Source organism: Ipomoea nil, unplaced genomic scaffold (assembly GCF_001879475.1).
Source record: "Ipomoea nil cultivar Tokyo-kokei standard unplaced genomic scaffold, Asagao_1.1 scaffold2805, whole genome shotgun sequence".
In the NCBI taxonomy this organism is placed as follows: Eukaryota; Viridiplantae; Streptophyta; class Magnoliopsida; order Solanales; family Convolvulaceae; genus Ipomoea; species Ipomoea nil.
The window spans coordinates 450,216-465,450 of NW_017619233.1; the positions used below are offsets into that span (position 1 = coordinate 450,216).

Sequence of the window (15,235 nt, forward strand, 5' to 3'; positions counted from 1 at the left end):
AATAAAGATAAGGCAAACAAACTTGGAAATTCAATAGAATGAAGATTGAGATTTCTGCGAGTCAAGTTTTTAATCATCACCTAATGTCAATCTAAGGTGAAGTAATTTATCTGGTCTTAAACCAGTTTGAAAGATTGCATACAAAGAAGAGAAATTACTTCCACAATTCCAACCCAAAATAATGTGAGTGAATATATTCATTCCCATGAAATAATCACTCAAACAATTCAAGAGCAAACAATTAAGATAAAACTCCGATCCTTAGCCAAAATGCCCTCTCTCAAGGTGCAATAGCCAAGTGCAATTGTGGATGCCCAAATTTATGCCCTAACTCCATCAAGACACAAATGTAGCAATGAAAAAAGTAATTTAGATCCTCAATTACAAGTATCAATAATATAAACCACAATTGCAACACAAGACATAAAACACAAACACATATATTTCATTAAGGAAATTAAGAACAATATAATACACATAGGTTCATAAATACTTTTCAACCCAAAAACCCCAAACTAAGCTTAGCCAATCATGGCTAACATTGTCTTCATTACAAAAGTATTAAAGAAGAAGCAAGAAACAATGGAAGTAAAAGAAAGGGAAGAGATTCTTCCAAATGAAGTTCTTCCAAACTTTTCCTCTGCCTTTCGTGTAACTTAAAGCTTCTAATATCCTATATTTTGCCTTTGGTGTGATTCTACTCTTCCAAGGTATGAGGATCCCTCCTTCTTCCTTTGGAGTGTGAAGAATCACCTCTCTTCACTCATTTTGTGTTCCCAAGCTGCCACCCATGTTAGGGTTTGAAGGAAATGGTGCTATATATAGTGGGGGTGGAGAATGGGGGTCAAAAAAGACAGAAAACATTCGCAGATTTGTGGCTCTCGACGCGTCGAGACCTTGGCTAGACGCGTCGAGAATCACCATGTGACGCAGCTCCGGTTTGTAGGCTGATTTTGACCCTTTTCCATTCTGATCTTGATAACTGTGTTTATGTCCATGCTTTTATCCCATATATTAGACCTAATTTAAGTGAATGATATTTTGGTTTTATGCAAAATGTGTCTTAATTCATTTGTTTATATCATTAGGTGCATAAATGTTGATTTGAAGACAATGGTATGCCTTTCGGGGCATTTTGAATGAATCTCGAGTCAATGAGAGCCAAAGTGAACTAAAGAGGTGGCTAAAATACTTCAAAGGGATCCAAAGAGTGGTGTCTTCAATGGTCTTAATCACTTGGCCAAACCAAGGCAAAAGTGGAGCAAAAGAGCAATAAGTAAAAAATTCTCGCACAGATTGGCGACAGTTCAGTGGATATTCCTAGGCTGAGATATGGTCTAAATACCGAACAATGGTCAATCTGTGCGAGAATTTTAACTTCTTGCTTTTTTGCTCCACTTTTGCCTTGGTTTGCCCAAGTGATCAAAACCATTGAAGACACCACTATTTGGCTCCCTTTGAACTATTTTAGCTACCTCCTTAGCTTCACCTTAGCTCTTATTAACTCGAGATTCATTCAAAATGCCCGAAAGGCATACGATTGTCTTCAAATCAAAAATTTATGCACCTAAGGATATAAATTAATGAATTAAGGCACATTTTGCATAATACCAAGTATCGTTCACTCAAAATAGGTCTATATATGGGGTAGAAATATGGACATAAACACACTTATCACATAGAACAACACAAACGGGTGCGTTTATTTTCATTAAAAGAAACGGCACCGTTTTGGACCATGGTCCACGGTGTAATTTGCCCTCCCCTCCACCGAGAAATCATAATACTTTGGCACATTAATTAAATTAAACCTAATCCAAGAAATTCCAACATCCCCCTTAAAAAATTAGGGGGTGTTTGGCAATTAGTTGATAGCTGATCTGAATCGAGGAGTTGGGTTACAAGTCTAGAGAGAGAGGGGAGGTAGACTTGTATGTTTAAAAAAAAAAAAAAAGAGATCTTTAAGCTCAAGAAATCTTGAACTTAAAAAAAAAAAAAAAAAAAAAAAAAAAAAAAAAAGGGAAAAGAGTCAAATAGGCCCTCGAACTTTAGCTAAAAAGTCAATTAAACTTTTTAAAGGTGCAATTACACTCATCAACAATTTATTTAAGTGCAATGAAGCCCAAAAACAAATTAATGACTTGCTATCACAGGTCATTAGGGTTCAGACCACCTTCCAGTGAACTTTCCGGCAAAAAAAAAAAAAAAAAAAAAAAAAAAAAAGCGACCCGCGAAATTTTCGATAAAAAAATGACTGGCGAAATTTTTGGCAAATCTGGGTCGGTTGCTGGTCACTTTTTTTTTGCCGGAAAATTTGCCGAAAGGTGGCCTGAACCCTAATGACCTGTGATAGCAGGTCATTAACTTGTTTTTGAGCTTCATTGCACCTAAATGAATTGTTGATGGGTGTAATTGCACCTTTAAAAAGTTTAGGGGCCTAATTGACTTTTACACTAAAGTTCAAGGGCGTATTTGACCCTTTTCCCAAAAAAAAATAAATCAACTTTAATGCAAAGTGCATAACGAAAATTTTTGAACCCCTTTTAAAATTATCTTGCACATTTTTAGCTCTTGAAAATTTTAGGTTTGCCCAATAATTAAGCTGGAATGTAAAGCTTGTTATATATATATATATATATATATATATATATATATATATATATATAAACACACACAAACACAGAATTTTTATATTGGTTCGACCAAACTCAGTCTACTCCACACTTCTCCTATAACTCCTAGGAGGTTTGTACTATGTTCGTTTAGTACAAGAATGAGCACTTGAGCTTTGACTACAAAACTAACCTCAAGTCTCTAGGTTTTTCACAAGTATACACCAGTTGTTACTCAGTCTTTTTCTACTTCTCCAAGTAGATAGTGTTGGTTGATCACACAAAGGTTGATGATTCTGCATAGTTGTAGAATTGGCTTGAGATCTTCTTGATGGTCGCCGAAGTCTTGAGCTTGATCTTGCTTATTAGCTCTTGAGATTTTCTCTCTCACTGGTCGTGGGTTTAAATACTTGTCACTACTACAGAATTCACATACAACGTCGGGTCTTTAACGTCGACTATATACATAGCCGACGTTAAAAACATTTAATTTTTTTTTTATAATTAAGTTTATAACGTCGGCTATTACAAAATAGCCGACGTTATAAATATAAAATAATAATATAAAAGAAATATATAACCTACGACGTCGGCTGTATTAATAGCCGACGTCGTAGGTTGTTTATTATTTTTTTTTTAAAAAGTTATTTATATATAACGTCGGCTAAGTCAGTTTAGCCGACATTATATACTAAAAAAAAAAAAGAGAGAGAAATAAATATAATACGACGTCGGCTAACTATCTAGCCGACGTCGTATTGTTTTTAATTTTTATTTTTATTTTTTTACTTTATAACGTCGGCTAATCAATTTAGCCGACGTTATAAAGTTTTAAAAAAAGCCAGATCTGAGAACTAATTACCAGACGACGCACCATACCACCACCGCATCCATCTCTGATTCTCCCATCTCCTCCCCACCGCACTTCTTCCCACCGCTTCACCGTCTCAGACCGCCGACGTCCTCCGCGCCGACGTCGTCCACCCAGCTGCTTCTCGCTGACGTCCACATCGCCCACCCAGCTGCGCTGCATCGTCCACATCGCCGACGCCACAGTCCTTCCCCGCCGCTGCAACTTCAACCCCGCCGCCGCCGCTTCACCCTCTCCTCCCGCCGCCACACCGTCTCAACCGGCCCTGCTCTCCGCCGCTGCCGCCAGCCATCGTCGGAGCCATAATCGCCGGTAAGTTTTGTAATTTTTTTTAATTATTATTAATTAATTTCGAATTTTATTAAATTTATTTGCAATTTAGGGTTTGTTTGTATATATTTGTAAGTTTTATTGATTAATTTCGAATTTTAGTCAATTTATTTGCATTTTAGGGTTTATTTGTATATATTTGTAATTTTTATTGATTAATTTTCAATTTTAGTCAATTTATTTGCATTTTAGGGTTTATTTGTATATATTTGTAATTTTTATTGATTAATTTCGAATTTTAGTCAATTTATTTGCATTTTAGGGTTTATTTGTATATATTTGTAAATATTATTGATTAATTTCGATTTTAGACAATTTATTTGCATTTTAGGATTTATTTGTATATATTTGTAAATATTATTGATTAATTTCGAATTTTAGTCAATTTATTTGTATTTTAGGGTTTATTTGTATATATTTGTAAATATTATTGATTAATTTCAAATTTTAGTCAATTTATTTGCATTTTAGGGTTTATTTGTATATATTTGTAAATATTATTGATTAATTTCGAATTTTAGTCAATTTATTTGCATTCTAGGGTTTATTTGTATATATTTGTAATTATTATTGATTAATTTCGAATTTTAGTCAATTTATTTGCATTTTAGGGTTTATTTGTATATATTTGTAATTACTAGTCTATTTTCACCACAACAATTATTTTAGATAGAGTTGAATCAATGTTAACAAAAGTTTAATTGGAATTAATATTATCCTAGATTGACTTGTGATGGATAAAAGTTGGATGAAAGCTTCTCTGTTGAGTACGGAATATGAAGCCGGAGTTAGAGAACGGACAAGGTATATCAACGTCACCATGCAAGCTGTTCCTTTGAGATACCGCAGGAGGCGTTTAGCGGCTTGCCAGTGTAACACCGAGGGTGCATGCATGAACTGCAAGAGTCTGTTGACCACAAATGCCACATCCGGACGTGTGATCACCAAATACTGCATTAGACCAAGCAAGCGACGAAACTGAGTGGCATCAGTTGCAACATCAGACGATCGCAGCGGTACCAACTTCTCTGAAGCAGCCAGCAGTGTTGAAACATCCTTTGCACCATCCATTTTGAACTGCATCAGTATGACAATAATATACTGACTCTGTGATAGAAAAATTCCACCACCAGTAGGAATGACCTCCACACCCAAGAAATGATGTAAAGTACCAAGGTCTTTAAGGGCAAATTGTGCTAACAAGGACCCCACAAACGATCAAGCCAGGTAGAGTTATTTCCTGTCAACAAAATGTCATCTACATACACTAAAAAGTAGACAATTACACCTTTGGCTGAATAAATAAAAAGTGAAGCATCAGCTTGTGACTTAATAAACCCAGACTGCTGCAAGAACAATGAGAGTTCCTGGGTACCAGGCTCGCGGGGCCTGTTTAAGGCCATATAGCTTTTGTTAACTTGTAGACATGGGACGGATACAGTGGATCAACGTAACCGGGTGGTTGGTCCATATAGATTTCCTCATGTAATGTGTCGTGCAAAAACACGTTGTTGATGTCCAATTGACGCAAACCCTAGTGGTTACTCAATGCAATAGTCAGAACCAACCTGATTGTGACATGTTTCTGATGGGTAAATACGTACAGAAGAATAATCCGTATGACCGGTCCGTCAAGAAGTCATCCGACCGGTCCGTTACGGTAATAATCCCGACAAGACTAAATCACTTGTGGTCAACCGCACCGTTCGTACCGATAGGCCTCGTGACAAGAGAATATGCTCTCGGATCACTCTTGGAATCGCCCCGACGGAAAATCACCCGACCGGTCTACCGTAGGGTGACCGGTCGGCCTGCAAGATGACGTAGCCTGCAGAGCCGAAAACGTAACTTGCACGACAAGTCTTGGGATGCAACTTGCACTTGCAGGGCGGTGATGGACAGCTTGCAGGTAGGACGGCTTCGTCTCATCGATCAGTCAACCTACGCATAGCTGCAGAGCGACCGCCTGACTGAGCCAACGAGAAGACGCCACGTCGATCCACTTGCAGCAGGCGCATTAAATGCGTAGACCGACTCAAACAGTATAAATAGGAGGATCTCCTCCTCACATCTCATCTTCATCTCATTGTAACTACTACTTACTATTTGTACCCTTCACCCTGTAATAGCAACCCGCTTGTAACCTATTACTTACTAGTTGAAATACTACTTAGCCTCGGACCGCTCAGTCGTCGCCCGGTAGTCCGACCGACCGACTGACCGGCTGACCATCGAGCGCTTCATTCTACTCGTTCACAAACATACGTATTCGTAGTGTAACCGTAACCCCCGGTTCAATTTACGCTATCATTGGCGTCGTTCGTGGGGACCTGAACGAGTCACTCTCTGTCCCGTTACCATTTTTCCACATCTACCTCGCTTGATCGAAATGGCAAACAGCAGGAGGAGCCGGAGCCAAAGTCACATGCAGAGGGAAGGATCAACCCGCCAGGTTGGACATCACCCCAACAATACGGCTGAAACACTCCTCGAAGATGATCTACGAAGACAGTTGGACCGATCACGAGGACTGATGAACGAGCTCACCTCCAACCACGGAGGACATGATACACAACCCACCCATCCGGTCGGACAGAATACCGACCAGCAGCCTGGATGCATGACCGTCCACCCGACATCCCAGTACCTTGGAATGGCGTAGTCAATCCCAATTTCACGATGCCAATAACGTACACCATGTTACCTCCGACAGGTCAGATGTTGCCACCAACGCCGGGTGCACTTGGAGAAAACCCCATACAAGGAACATCGCAACAAGGATTCACTAAGGTTTACCAACCGTGGTCTGGAACGCCGGGGTACTACGTTATGGCGCCAACCCCGCAAATGATGATGACCCCCCAAATTCCAGTCGTGGAGCGGCATCAACCAGTGGCTCAACCACCCCAAGAACGCCAGCACCCGCAACCCCAAGATCGTGACCCTGAAGAAATCCAGTCAGCAGATCGGTCGCGAAGATCTAACCAAGAAGAGCGCCAAGATAATCATCACCCCGAAAAAGTGTAAGATCTCGGTTGGGACCCCAAGACGACCAGGACTGCTCAAGACAAAAATCTCGAAGGACTACGGAGACAGAAGGAAGCATCACCGGAAGTGCCCCGCGATTCAAAGGAGGCAGGACTGGCCGGTTAGATGGTCGGGTCGGTGACCGTCCGGTCAGAAGAGAAAGACACCCAAGCAGAGAAGATAGTCCTCGCCGTCAGCTAGCTAGAATGCAAGAGAGGATAGACCATCTACAGCAAGAACTCCGTGAAAAAAACGGTGCAAGTAAAGAGCCACCTACTCCGCTAATCTCGACTCCTTTCACCGACGACGTCATGAACACGCATTACCCGCAAGATCTCAGGATCCCGATGATGCGAACATACATCGGGCGGTCCGACCCTCAAGAACACATCGATATGTATTACGGCAACATGTTGATGTTAGGAGTAAACGACGCAGTCATATGCAGGGCCTTCTTCGCCACTTTGGCTGGAAAAGCGGCCGAGTGGTTTAGAAAGTTGGAGCCACGGTCGGTTGGAAATTTCAGCCAGCTAGCTGACAAATTTGTGAGACGGTTCGCAGTCAACAGATTGAAAAAGAAGCCATACACCTATCTTAATCCAGTCAAGCAGGACGTGGGAGAAGCCTTGTCCGTTTTCTTACAAAGGTGGGATCGTGAGGTCGAACAGGTAGAGCCAATGGAAGATCAGGCGGCAATCCACGCCTTCCTGACGTCACTTCGCTCCGGGGCACTCTATTACGACCTCATTGTTAATCCCCCCAAGACCTACGAGGAAGCAATCACCCGGGCCAGACACCATGCCGATGCCACAGAGGCTAACTTGGCCAAGAGACGGGACGAGCAGCCGGTCAGTTGGGATAGAAATCATGACCCAAGGAGGGACCGACAACGTTTCAAGCAACGTGGTCGACCGGAAGACGGACCGCGATTCACTCCATTAACCAGACCCCTAGTGGAAGTTTTACAGTATGCCGAACAGTGCAACTTGGTCCACCCGCCCGAACCAATACCTGAAAGAACAAACAAGAACAAGTATTGTGCTTTCCACAAGACCAAAGGCCATGATACGGCGGAATGCATAGCCCTACGCCTGGTGATTGAACAACTCATTCAGAATGGAGAGTTGGATCAGTTCGTGAAAAAGAACGAACGAGACAAGGAGAAGTTCAAGAAAAACGTGTGGAAAAGGAACCCCAAAGAGCAATCTAAGGCACCCGGTCTGCATGGGTCATCTGACGATAAGGCGACCGGAAAGAAACCTGTATTCAACGTCATCTACGGAGGCCCAGAAGGCGGAGCCTCTTCACGTCAAAGGAAGCAATGGGCAAGAAATTTGTATGTCGGGTGGGTCCACTCGGAACCCCGGGAGAAAAAGAAGCGTGTAGAGCCGATTTTCTTCACAGATGAAGATCTTCCCATGCATGGGGAAGCCCATAGTGACTCACTTGTCGTCACGATGGACATTAATGGGACGGATGTCCAGCGAGTGCTAGTTGACACAGGAAGTTCGGTGAACATCTTGTACTTCGACGTTTTCACCCGGTTGGGTCTGACGACCGACCAGCTGACTCCTATTCGGACCCCGCTATCAGGTTTCACCGGCAACTCCATAGAGGCAGAGGGAGTCATCAGTTTGAATGTGGAATTAGGCATCCAGCCGAATATCTTGAGGACTATCATGGAATTTGTGGTGGTCAAATTAAAATGTGTTCACAACGCAATACTCGGTCGACCGGGTATCTCCCAAGCGGCCGCCGTCATATCAATGAACCACCTATGCATGAAATTCCACACGCCAAACGGGATCGGAGTGGTTCGTGGAGACCAGCGAGCTTCCCGTCAGTGCTACGTACAATCAGTCAAGCAGTCCGACCGCGAAGATGCTAGGATCCATACCATATCCCAGCAAGTTGATGGAGGTGAAGAAAGGGAAAGGCCACAACCAGCTTCAGAGATAGAAGAGATCACGCTTGACCCTAGCCGGCCGGAGCGAGTAGTCGGGATTGGCTGGAACCTACCGGTCGGTCTACGGGAAGACATCATCAGAGTATTGCAGAAATTCAAAAATGTCTTTGCTTGGGGACCTGAGGACATGCCTGGTGTCGACCGTCAGTCATATGTCATCGGTTATCCATCCAACCAGGCTTCAAGCCAGTCAAGCAGAGGAAGAGACATCTATCAAGTGAAAGAAGAGAATTCGTGAAGAAGGAAACCGCCACTCTCCTGTCGGTAGGACACATCCGAGAAGTGTTCTACCCGGAGTGGCTAGCAAATGTAGTACTCGCGCCCAAACCCCCTACGTGGAGGATGTGCGTAGACTACACTGATCTAAACAAAGCTTGCCCGAAGGATCCATACCCACTACCAAATCCCGACCAGATGGTTGACGAAACGGCCGGGTGTGAGCTGCTAAGTTTCATGGACGCCTTCAAAGGGTACCATCAAATTTTCATGTGCAAGGAAGATGAAGAGAAGACTGCGTTCATAACCCCTGACGGAGTGTACTGCTACGTGGTAATGGCTTTCGGTCTACGAAACTCTGGGGCCACCTACCAACGAATGGTAAACAAGTTGTTCAAGGGGTTGCTCGGGAGTCGGGTCGACCATGGAGGCATACGTTGACGATATGCTCGTCAAGAGCCGATCGAAGGAGAGCCACCCAGCCGACCTGACTCAGGCATTCAAAGTGATGGAGACTTTCAACTTACGCCTGAACCCAAGTAAGTGTGCTTTCACCGTCCAGACAGGAAAATTTTTGTGGTTCATGATGACAGAGCGAGGGATCGAGCCAAACCCTGAGAAGGTCAGAGCCATAATAGAGATGCAACCCCCCCGGTAGGTCAAAGATGTTCAACGACTGACCGGTCGGCTAGCAGCACTCAGTCGTTTCTTGTCTAAATCAGCTAAGAAATCTCTACCTTTCTTCCAAATATTGAAGAAATCCAATGGATTCTAATGGACACCAGCATGTCAGTCGGCCTTCGAAGACCTGAAGGCCTACTTGAGCTCCTCACCAGTCCTTTCCAAGCCAGAGAAAGAAGAAACTTTGTTCATCTACTTGGCGGTGTCCGATCGGGCGGTCAGCTCGGTGCTCGTTCGAGAGGAAACCAAAGGAGTCCAAAAACCAATCTATTACGTCAGCAAAGCCCTCCAGGGAGCGGAATTGAGATACACCAAGTTTGAGAAGACCGCATTTGCACTCTGGGTGACCGCCAGGAAACTTGCAGCCTACTTCCAAGCTCACCCGATGGTAGTTTTGACCGACCAGCAGCTCGGAACGATTCTCAGGAACCCAACATCGTCGGGGCGATTGATCAAGTGGGCTATGATGCTTACCCAGTTTGCGATTGAGTACAAGCCGCGCCCTGTAATCAAAGCACAAGCATTGGTCGATTTCATCGTAGAGTGCACTGCGCGAGACCCGGAGCCAGACCGACCGACTGCTCTGGAGGAACCATGGTGGGAAGCCTCTACTGATGGGTCGTCCAGCAAGAAAGGATGCGGAGGAGGAATAGTACTCACTTCCCCTGAAGGTTTCAAAGTTTACCAGGCTTTGATTTTCAAATTTCGACCCACCAACAACGAAGCCGAATATGAAGCACTCATAGGCGGACTACGGTTGGCCAGACAGATAAAGGCCGACCGACTGAGGATACGATCAGATTCCCGATTGATAATCGGTCAACTTTCCAACACGATCGAAGCAAAGGAGGATCGGATGATACAGTACAAGGACATTGCGCTGGAATTGTTACAGCAGTTTGGCGAGTACGAGTTGATCCAAGTGCCCAGAACAGAGAATACGGACGCCGACATGCTGTCTAAATTGACCCAGGAAGCCCCAGAGTACGTGTCCAAAATCGCACGGATTGAAGAAATCGGGTCGCCAAGCATTGACATCATTGAGGTCCGACCGGTCGAAATAAGCGAGCCAGATTGGATGTACGACCTGAAGAACTACATAGCCAATGGCGCCCTACCGGATGACGCCACCAGGTCAAAGAAGGTCAAACTGAGAGCACCGCGTTTCCAGTTGGTCGACGGGAAGCTCTACAAACGGTCGTACGGCGGACCACTCTTAAGGTGTCTGACCAATGACGAAGCTAAAATTGTGATTGAAGAAGTTCATGATGGAATTTGTTCCGCCCACCAGGGACCAAGGACGTTGGCGCAAAAAATCATCTTGCTAGGGTACTATTGGCCTTCAATCAACTTGGATTGCGAGCAGTACGTTCGTCGATGCGCTACTTGTCAAGAATTCCACAAGTTGCCTGGCCGACCGGCCACTTATTACCAACCGATCAGCGAGGTAATACCCTTTGCGAGATGGGGAGTGGACCTGATCGGAGCGTTCCCAATGACGGCCGGCCGGAAGAAATATGTGATCGTAGCAATCGACTACTTCACCAAGTGGGTGGAGGCGGAAGCACTTGCAACCATCACCTCACAGCAATGCCAAAGGTTTCTCTGAAAAGGTGATCACTCGGTTTGGAGTTCCAGTCTACTTGATCACTGACAATGGGACGCAATTTGATAGCCAGCCATTCAAAAACTTTATGGCTCGGCTGGGCATCAGACACACTCGAGCAGCTGTAGCATACCCGCAAGCCAACGGACAGGTGGAAAACACCAATCGGACGATCCTTGATGGACTAAAGAAGAAGTTGCAAAGCGCGGGTCGAGGCTGGGTGGAGGAACTCCCGTATGTTCTCTGGACCTACAGAACCACTCCTCGACGGGCGACCAACGAAACACCTTTTTCGTTGGCCTACGGATTTGAAGCGAGAGTGCCAATTGAAGCATGGCTCCCTACTGCTCGGGAAAAGAACTATCAGCCAGAAGAAAATGATGAGTTGCAAGGTGCAGAGCTAAATTTTATTGATGAGAAGAGAGATATGGCGGCACGGAGGATGGTTGAGTACCAGAAGGCCGCCAAAACCTACCATGACGGTCGGGTGAAACCACGCTATTTCCAAGTCGGTGACTTGATACTCCGGCGAAGGGAAGCAAGTAGACCTACCGACCATTGAAAGTTTGCTAAGAAATGGGAAGGGCCCTACAAAGTCTCGGCAGTTGTCTGACCTGGCACTTACAAATTAGAGACCCTGTCCGGTCGACTGATCGACCGAGTATGGAACTCCGAGCACCTCATGAAATTTTACAAGTACTGTAGGTTGACTACTATATTACATGTACTCGGATGATTAAATAGAAATTTTCCCTCTTAATGTCGTTGTATCATTTCCGACCTCGCTCCGAATATTTCAAGTGGCTCCTTAAAAGAAAAGAAAAAAAAAAAAAAAAAAACGGCCGGTCGGCCAGCTTGTTTTCCTGGCCCTGTCGTTTGAGGTTTTGCCCGGTCGAGTTATCCCGGCCCTACCTGCACGATTTTGTCCGGTTGAGTTTGTGATTAAGTTCACTCGTTCTCCCGGCCCTATCTTTTGAGGTTTTGTCCGGTCGAGTTATCCCGGCCCTACCTGCACGATTTTGTCCGGTTGAGTTTGTGATTAAGTTCATTTGTTCTCCCGGCCCTGTCGTTTGAGGTTTTGCCCGGTCGCATCATCCCGGCCCTACCTGCACGACTTTGTCCGTTTGAGTTTGTGATTAAGTTCACTTGTTTCCCCGACTCTTTCGTTTGAGGTTTGGCCCGGTAGAATTACCCTGGCCTTACCTGCACGATTTTGTCCGGTTGATTTCTTCAGACCGACCAGTACGGTCACACTCGACCGGTCGGTCTGACATGTCTAATTGTCACCCGCTTTTTAGTTTACGAGAAGAAGCCTTACCCATCGGGTGAAGGGAAGACGGTTAGTCGGATCAACACATGAAGAACAGAAAATCACAAGTAGTCAATACAGAGCAAAGGAAATAGATAACACATAAGCAAATGAGGCAAAGTCTGACTGACACAAGAAGGGGGTCGGCCTCCCGAGAACGAGGAGTCAAAAGTCTAGGAAAGGTGAAAGACAACTACAGATCACATCACATCACAATCAAGAACCTTGATTCCGAGAAGCAGCAGTAGAGGGGTCGGTCGGTGGATCAATAAATGGCTTGGGATTCGCTGGTGGCCCTACTTCTCTAGGTAGCCCGGTACGGACCTGTTCCCAATCCTCTGGGAGAAGTGTTTCTTCAAGAGCTTGGTGCAAAGACACCTGCATGGCATGCTTCCCCCTTTGGTAACCCCAGGCGGTCGCCCTGCGCACTACCTGCAGACCGACGGGATCACGGCACAATGCTTGAAGGAAGGAGACAACGGCGTCTTCGGACGAACAAAGTGACTTGGCCAGGTCAGGTAGCTCGGCCGGTTGGGAAAGGTAAAGCTCAGCAGCTTTCTGGAAAAAACGGGGCAAAACCAGGATACTGATTCCAGTAGTCCACTTGAGCCTCTAGGCTTCTAACCCTCTCCTCAAGTTTATACACTTCTGAGTCACGCCCCATGGCTTCACATTTAGCCGGGATGAACAACTCAGCAGTTCCACTAGCAGCCTGACATGTGCACAAATCAATAAGGAATGTAACATTGACAGACGTAGAAAAGAGAAAGCAAGGAAAGAGCGGGAAGCGGCTGGTAGCCGGAGTAAGTACCAGGGCCAAGTGATGGGCAACTTGCCCTCCCAGGGAGTCGGTCGACCCATTAGTTAGGAGCTCAGGTGGAGGATTCAGTTGGAACAACAGATTGAACATCTCCGGCAGATTGGTCGTGCCTTGGGTAAGTGCTTTAGCAAGTAGAGGCGCCTCCTCGCATACCCGGGCTCTTTTAGGGTCAGCAGCTTGGACTTCCGAGAATGACTCGACCTCCGCCACACCTAGAGGACGTTTCCCGGCTGATTTAGTCTGAATCGGAGCAGCAGAGGAGTCAGACGGATGGGGGCCGACAGGTGTTCGGCCGGCAGTATGGTGATCCCCGGAAGAGGCGGTCGTCCTCTTCAGAACAACCTTCAGACTCCGCTTGTTTTTGCTACCTGGCGAAGCCTTCCTAGCAGCATCTAACATCTTTTCTAGATTATCGTCGAAAGCCATTGCTGATTGACCTGCGCAACAAGAGACAAAACAAACAAAAGAATTAGAAGTGAAAAGGAAACAGGTCGCGATATTTCGACCGACCGACCCACCACTTGTGACAGAGCGACCCAATGGCTCGTAGGTCGGGCGAGGAAGCTGATCCGCTTTCAAGGCACCCGAAGAGTGATAAACCTCCCAAAGATAAGACTTGGATCCGATCTTCTCGACAGCATCAAGGATCTCTGGAGTCTCGGGCGGACACACGCACTTACGCATCCGCGACGACCACTTGTTCGTGAATGGCGGCTCATCATCCAGCCTAACTCGTAAAAACTTCCCTTTCCAATTGTGGTTACTGTCCGGCAGATCGTTGATTTTCCCGACTGCCCCGCGACACTGGATCATAACGAAGCCGCTGCCTTGAGACCTCGTCAAAGGTTTCACGAGATGGAGAAAATTGAAGAGGTCGATTGTGCAGGGGACTTGGTGCCGTTGCAAATCTGAGGGAAGCATGCGAGTATGCGGTGACCGTTCGGCGCTATTTGACTCGGGACTATACCATAGTAACTCACAAATGCGACTAGAAATGGATCAAGTGGAATCTGCATGCCGACCTTCAAGGAGTCAAGATGAACGCCTATCCACCTCTTGCAATGACAACTCATGACGTGGGGGAGGCTCCAGTCAATCTTGTATGTGACCTCCGCTCCAAAATGTTCTTTGATAAAGTCCACATCCTTGGTGGACAAGTTCAGAGGGGTGTCACGAGCACCTGCAGGGTCCAGAGTGACATATTTGACACCCGACATATCGGGCTTGCTGACCGACGACCCTTGGGGTTTGGATGAGGTACTTTCCCCTTTGTGCATTTTCTTCTTCTTCTTTTGAGTTGCCTTCGACGAGACGGACCGTATGGGGACAGCCGGACATGCCCTGGTCGGTCGCTCGCCAACCGGGCGAGCGGGGATAGCAAACCCATCACCTTCTAGACCCGAGGACGACCCCTTAGAATCACTAATTTCCTCAACTTCCTCGTCATCATAGTCGCGGGCGGAGAGATTCTAACTATCATCCGATGACATGCTGTGCGATAAAAAAGAGTAAAAATTGGTAAGCATAAATCAGCAATCGATCAAATTAAATCTCAAAGCTATGTTATAATCAAAGGAGATCAATACACTTTGATGAAGCAAAACTGATGGGAGCCAAGACGGGTGGAGCAACCGACCGGTCAACCATCCGGACGATCGACCGGATGGCGGGGTGATTGATCAACTAGGTAGCATAAACAAATGACAATAGCAAGGAAACAACTACAACAGTTGGCGCATGGTCGATCAGTTTAGCAATTGGACGATCGGTCTACAAAATGTGCAATTGGATGTTTGG

At 45.5% G+C, this 15,235-nt stretch overlaps 1 protein-coding gene across 1 annotated transcript; it reads left to right on the forward strand.

Annotated features, from left to right (window-relative positions):
- Nucleotides 1-7,046: 7,046 nt before the first annotated feature.
- LOC109158016 lies at nucleotides 7,047-9,044 on the forward strand. The gene has a single exon (XM_019305835.1). The coding sequence runs from the start codon at nucleotides 7,047-7,049 to the stop codon at nucleotides 9,042-9,044; it is 1,998 nt and encodes a 665-aa protein (XP_019161380.1).
- Nucleotides 9,045-15,235: the final 6,191 nt, after the last annotated feature.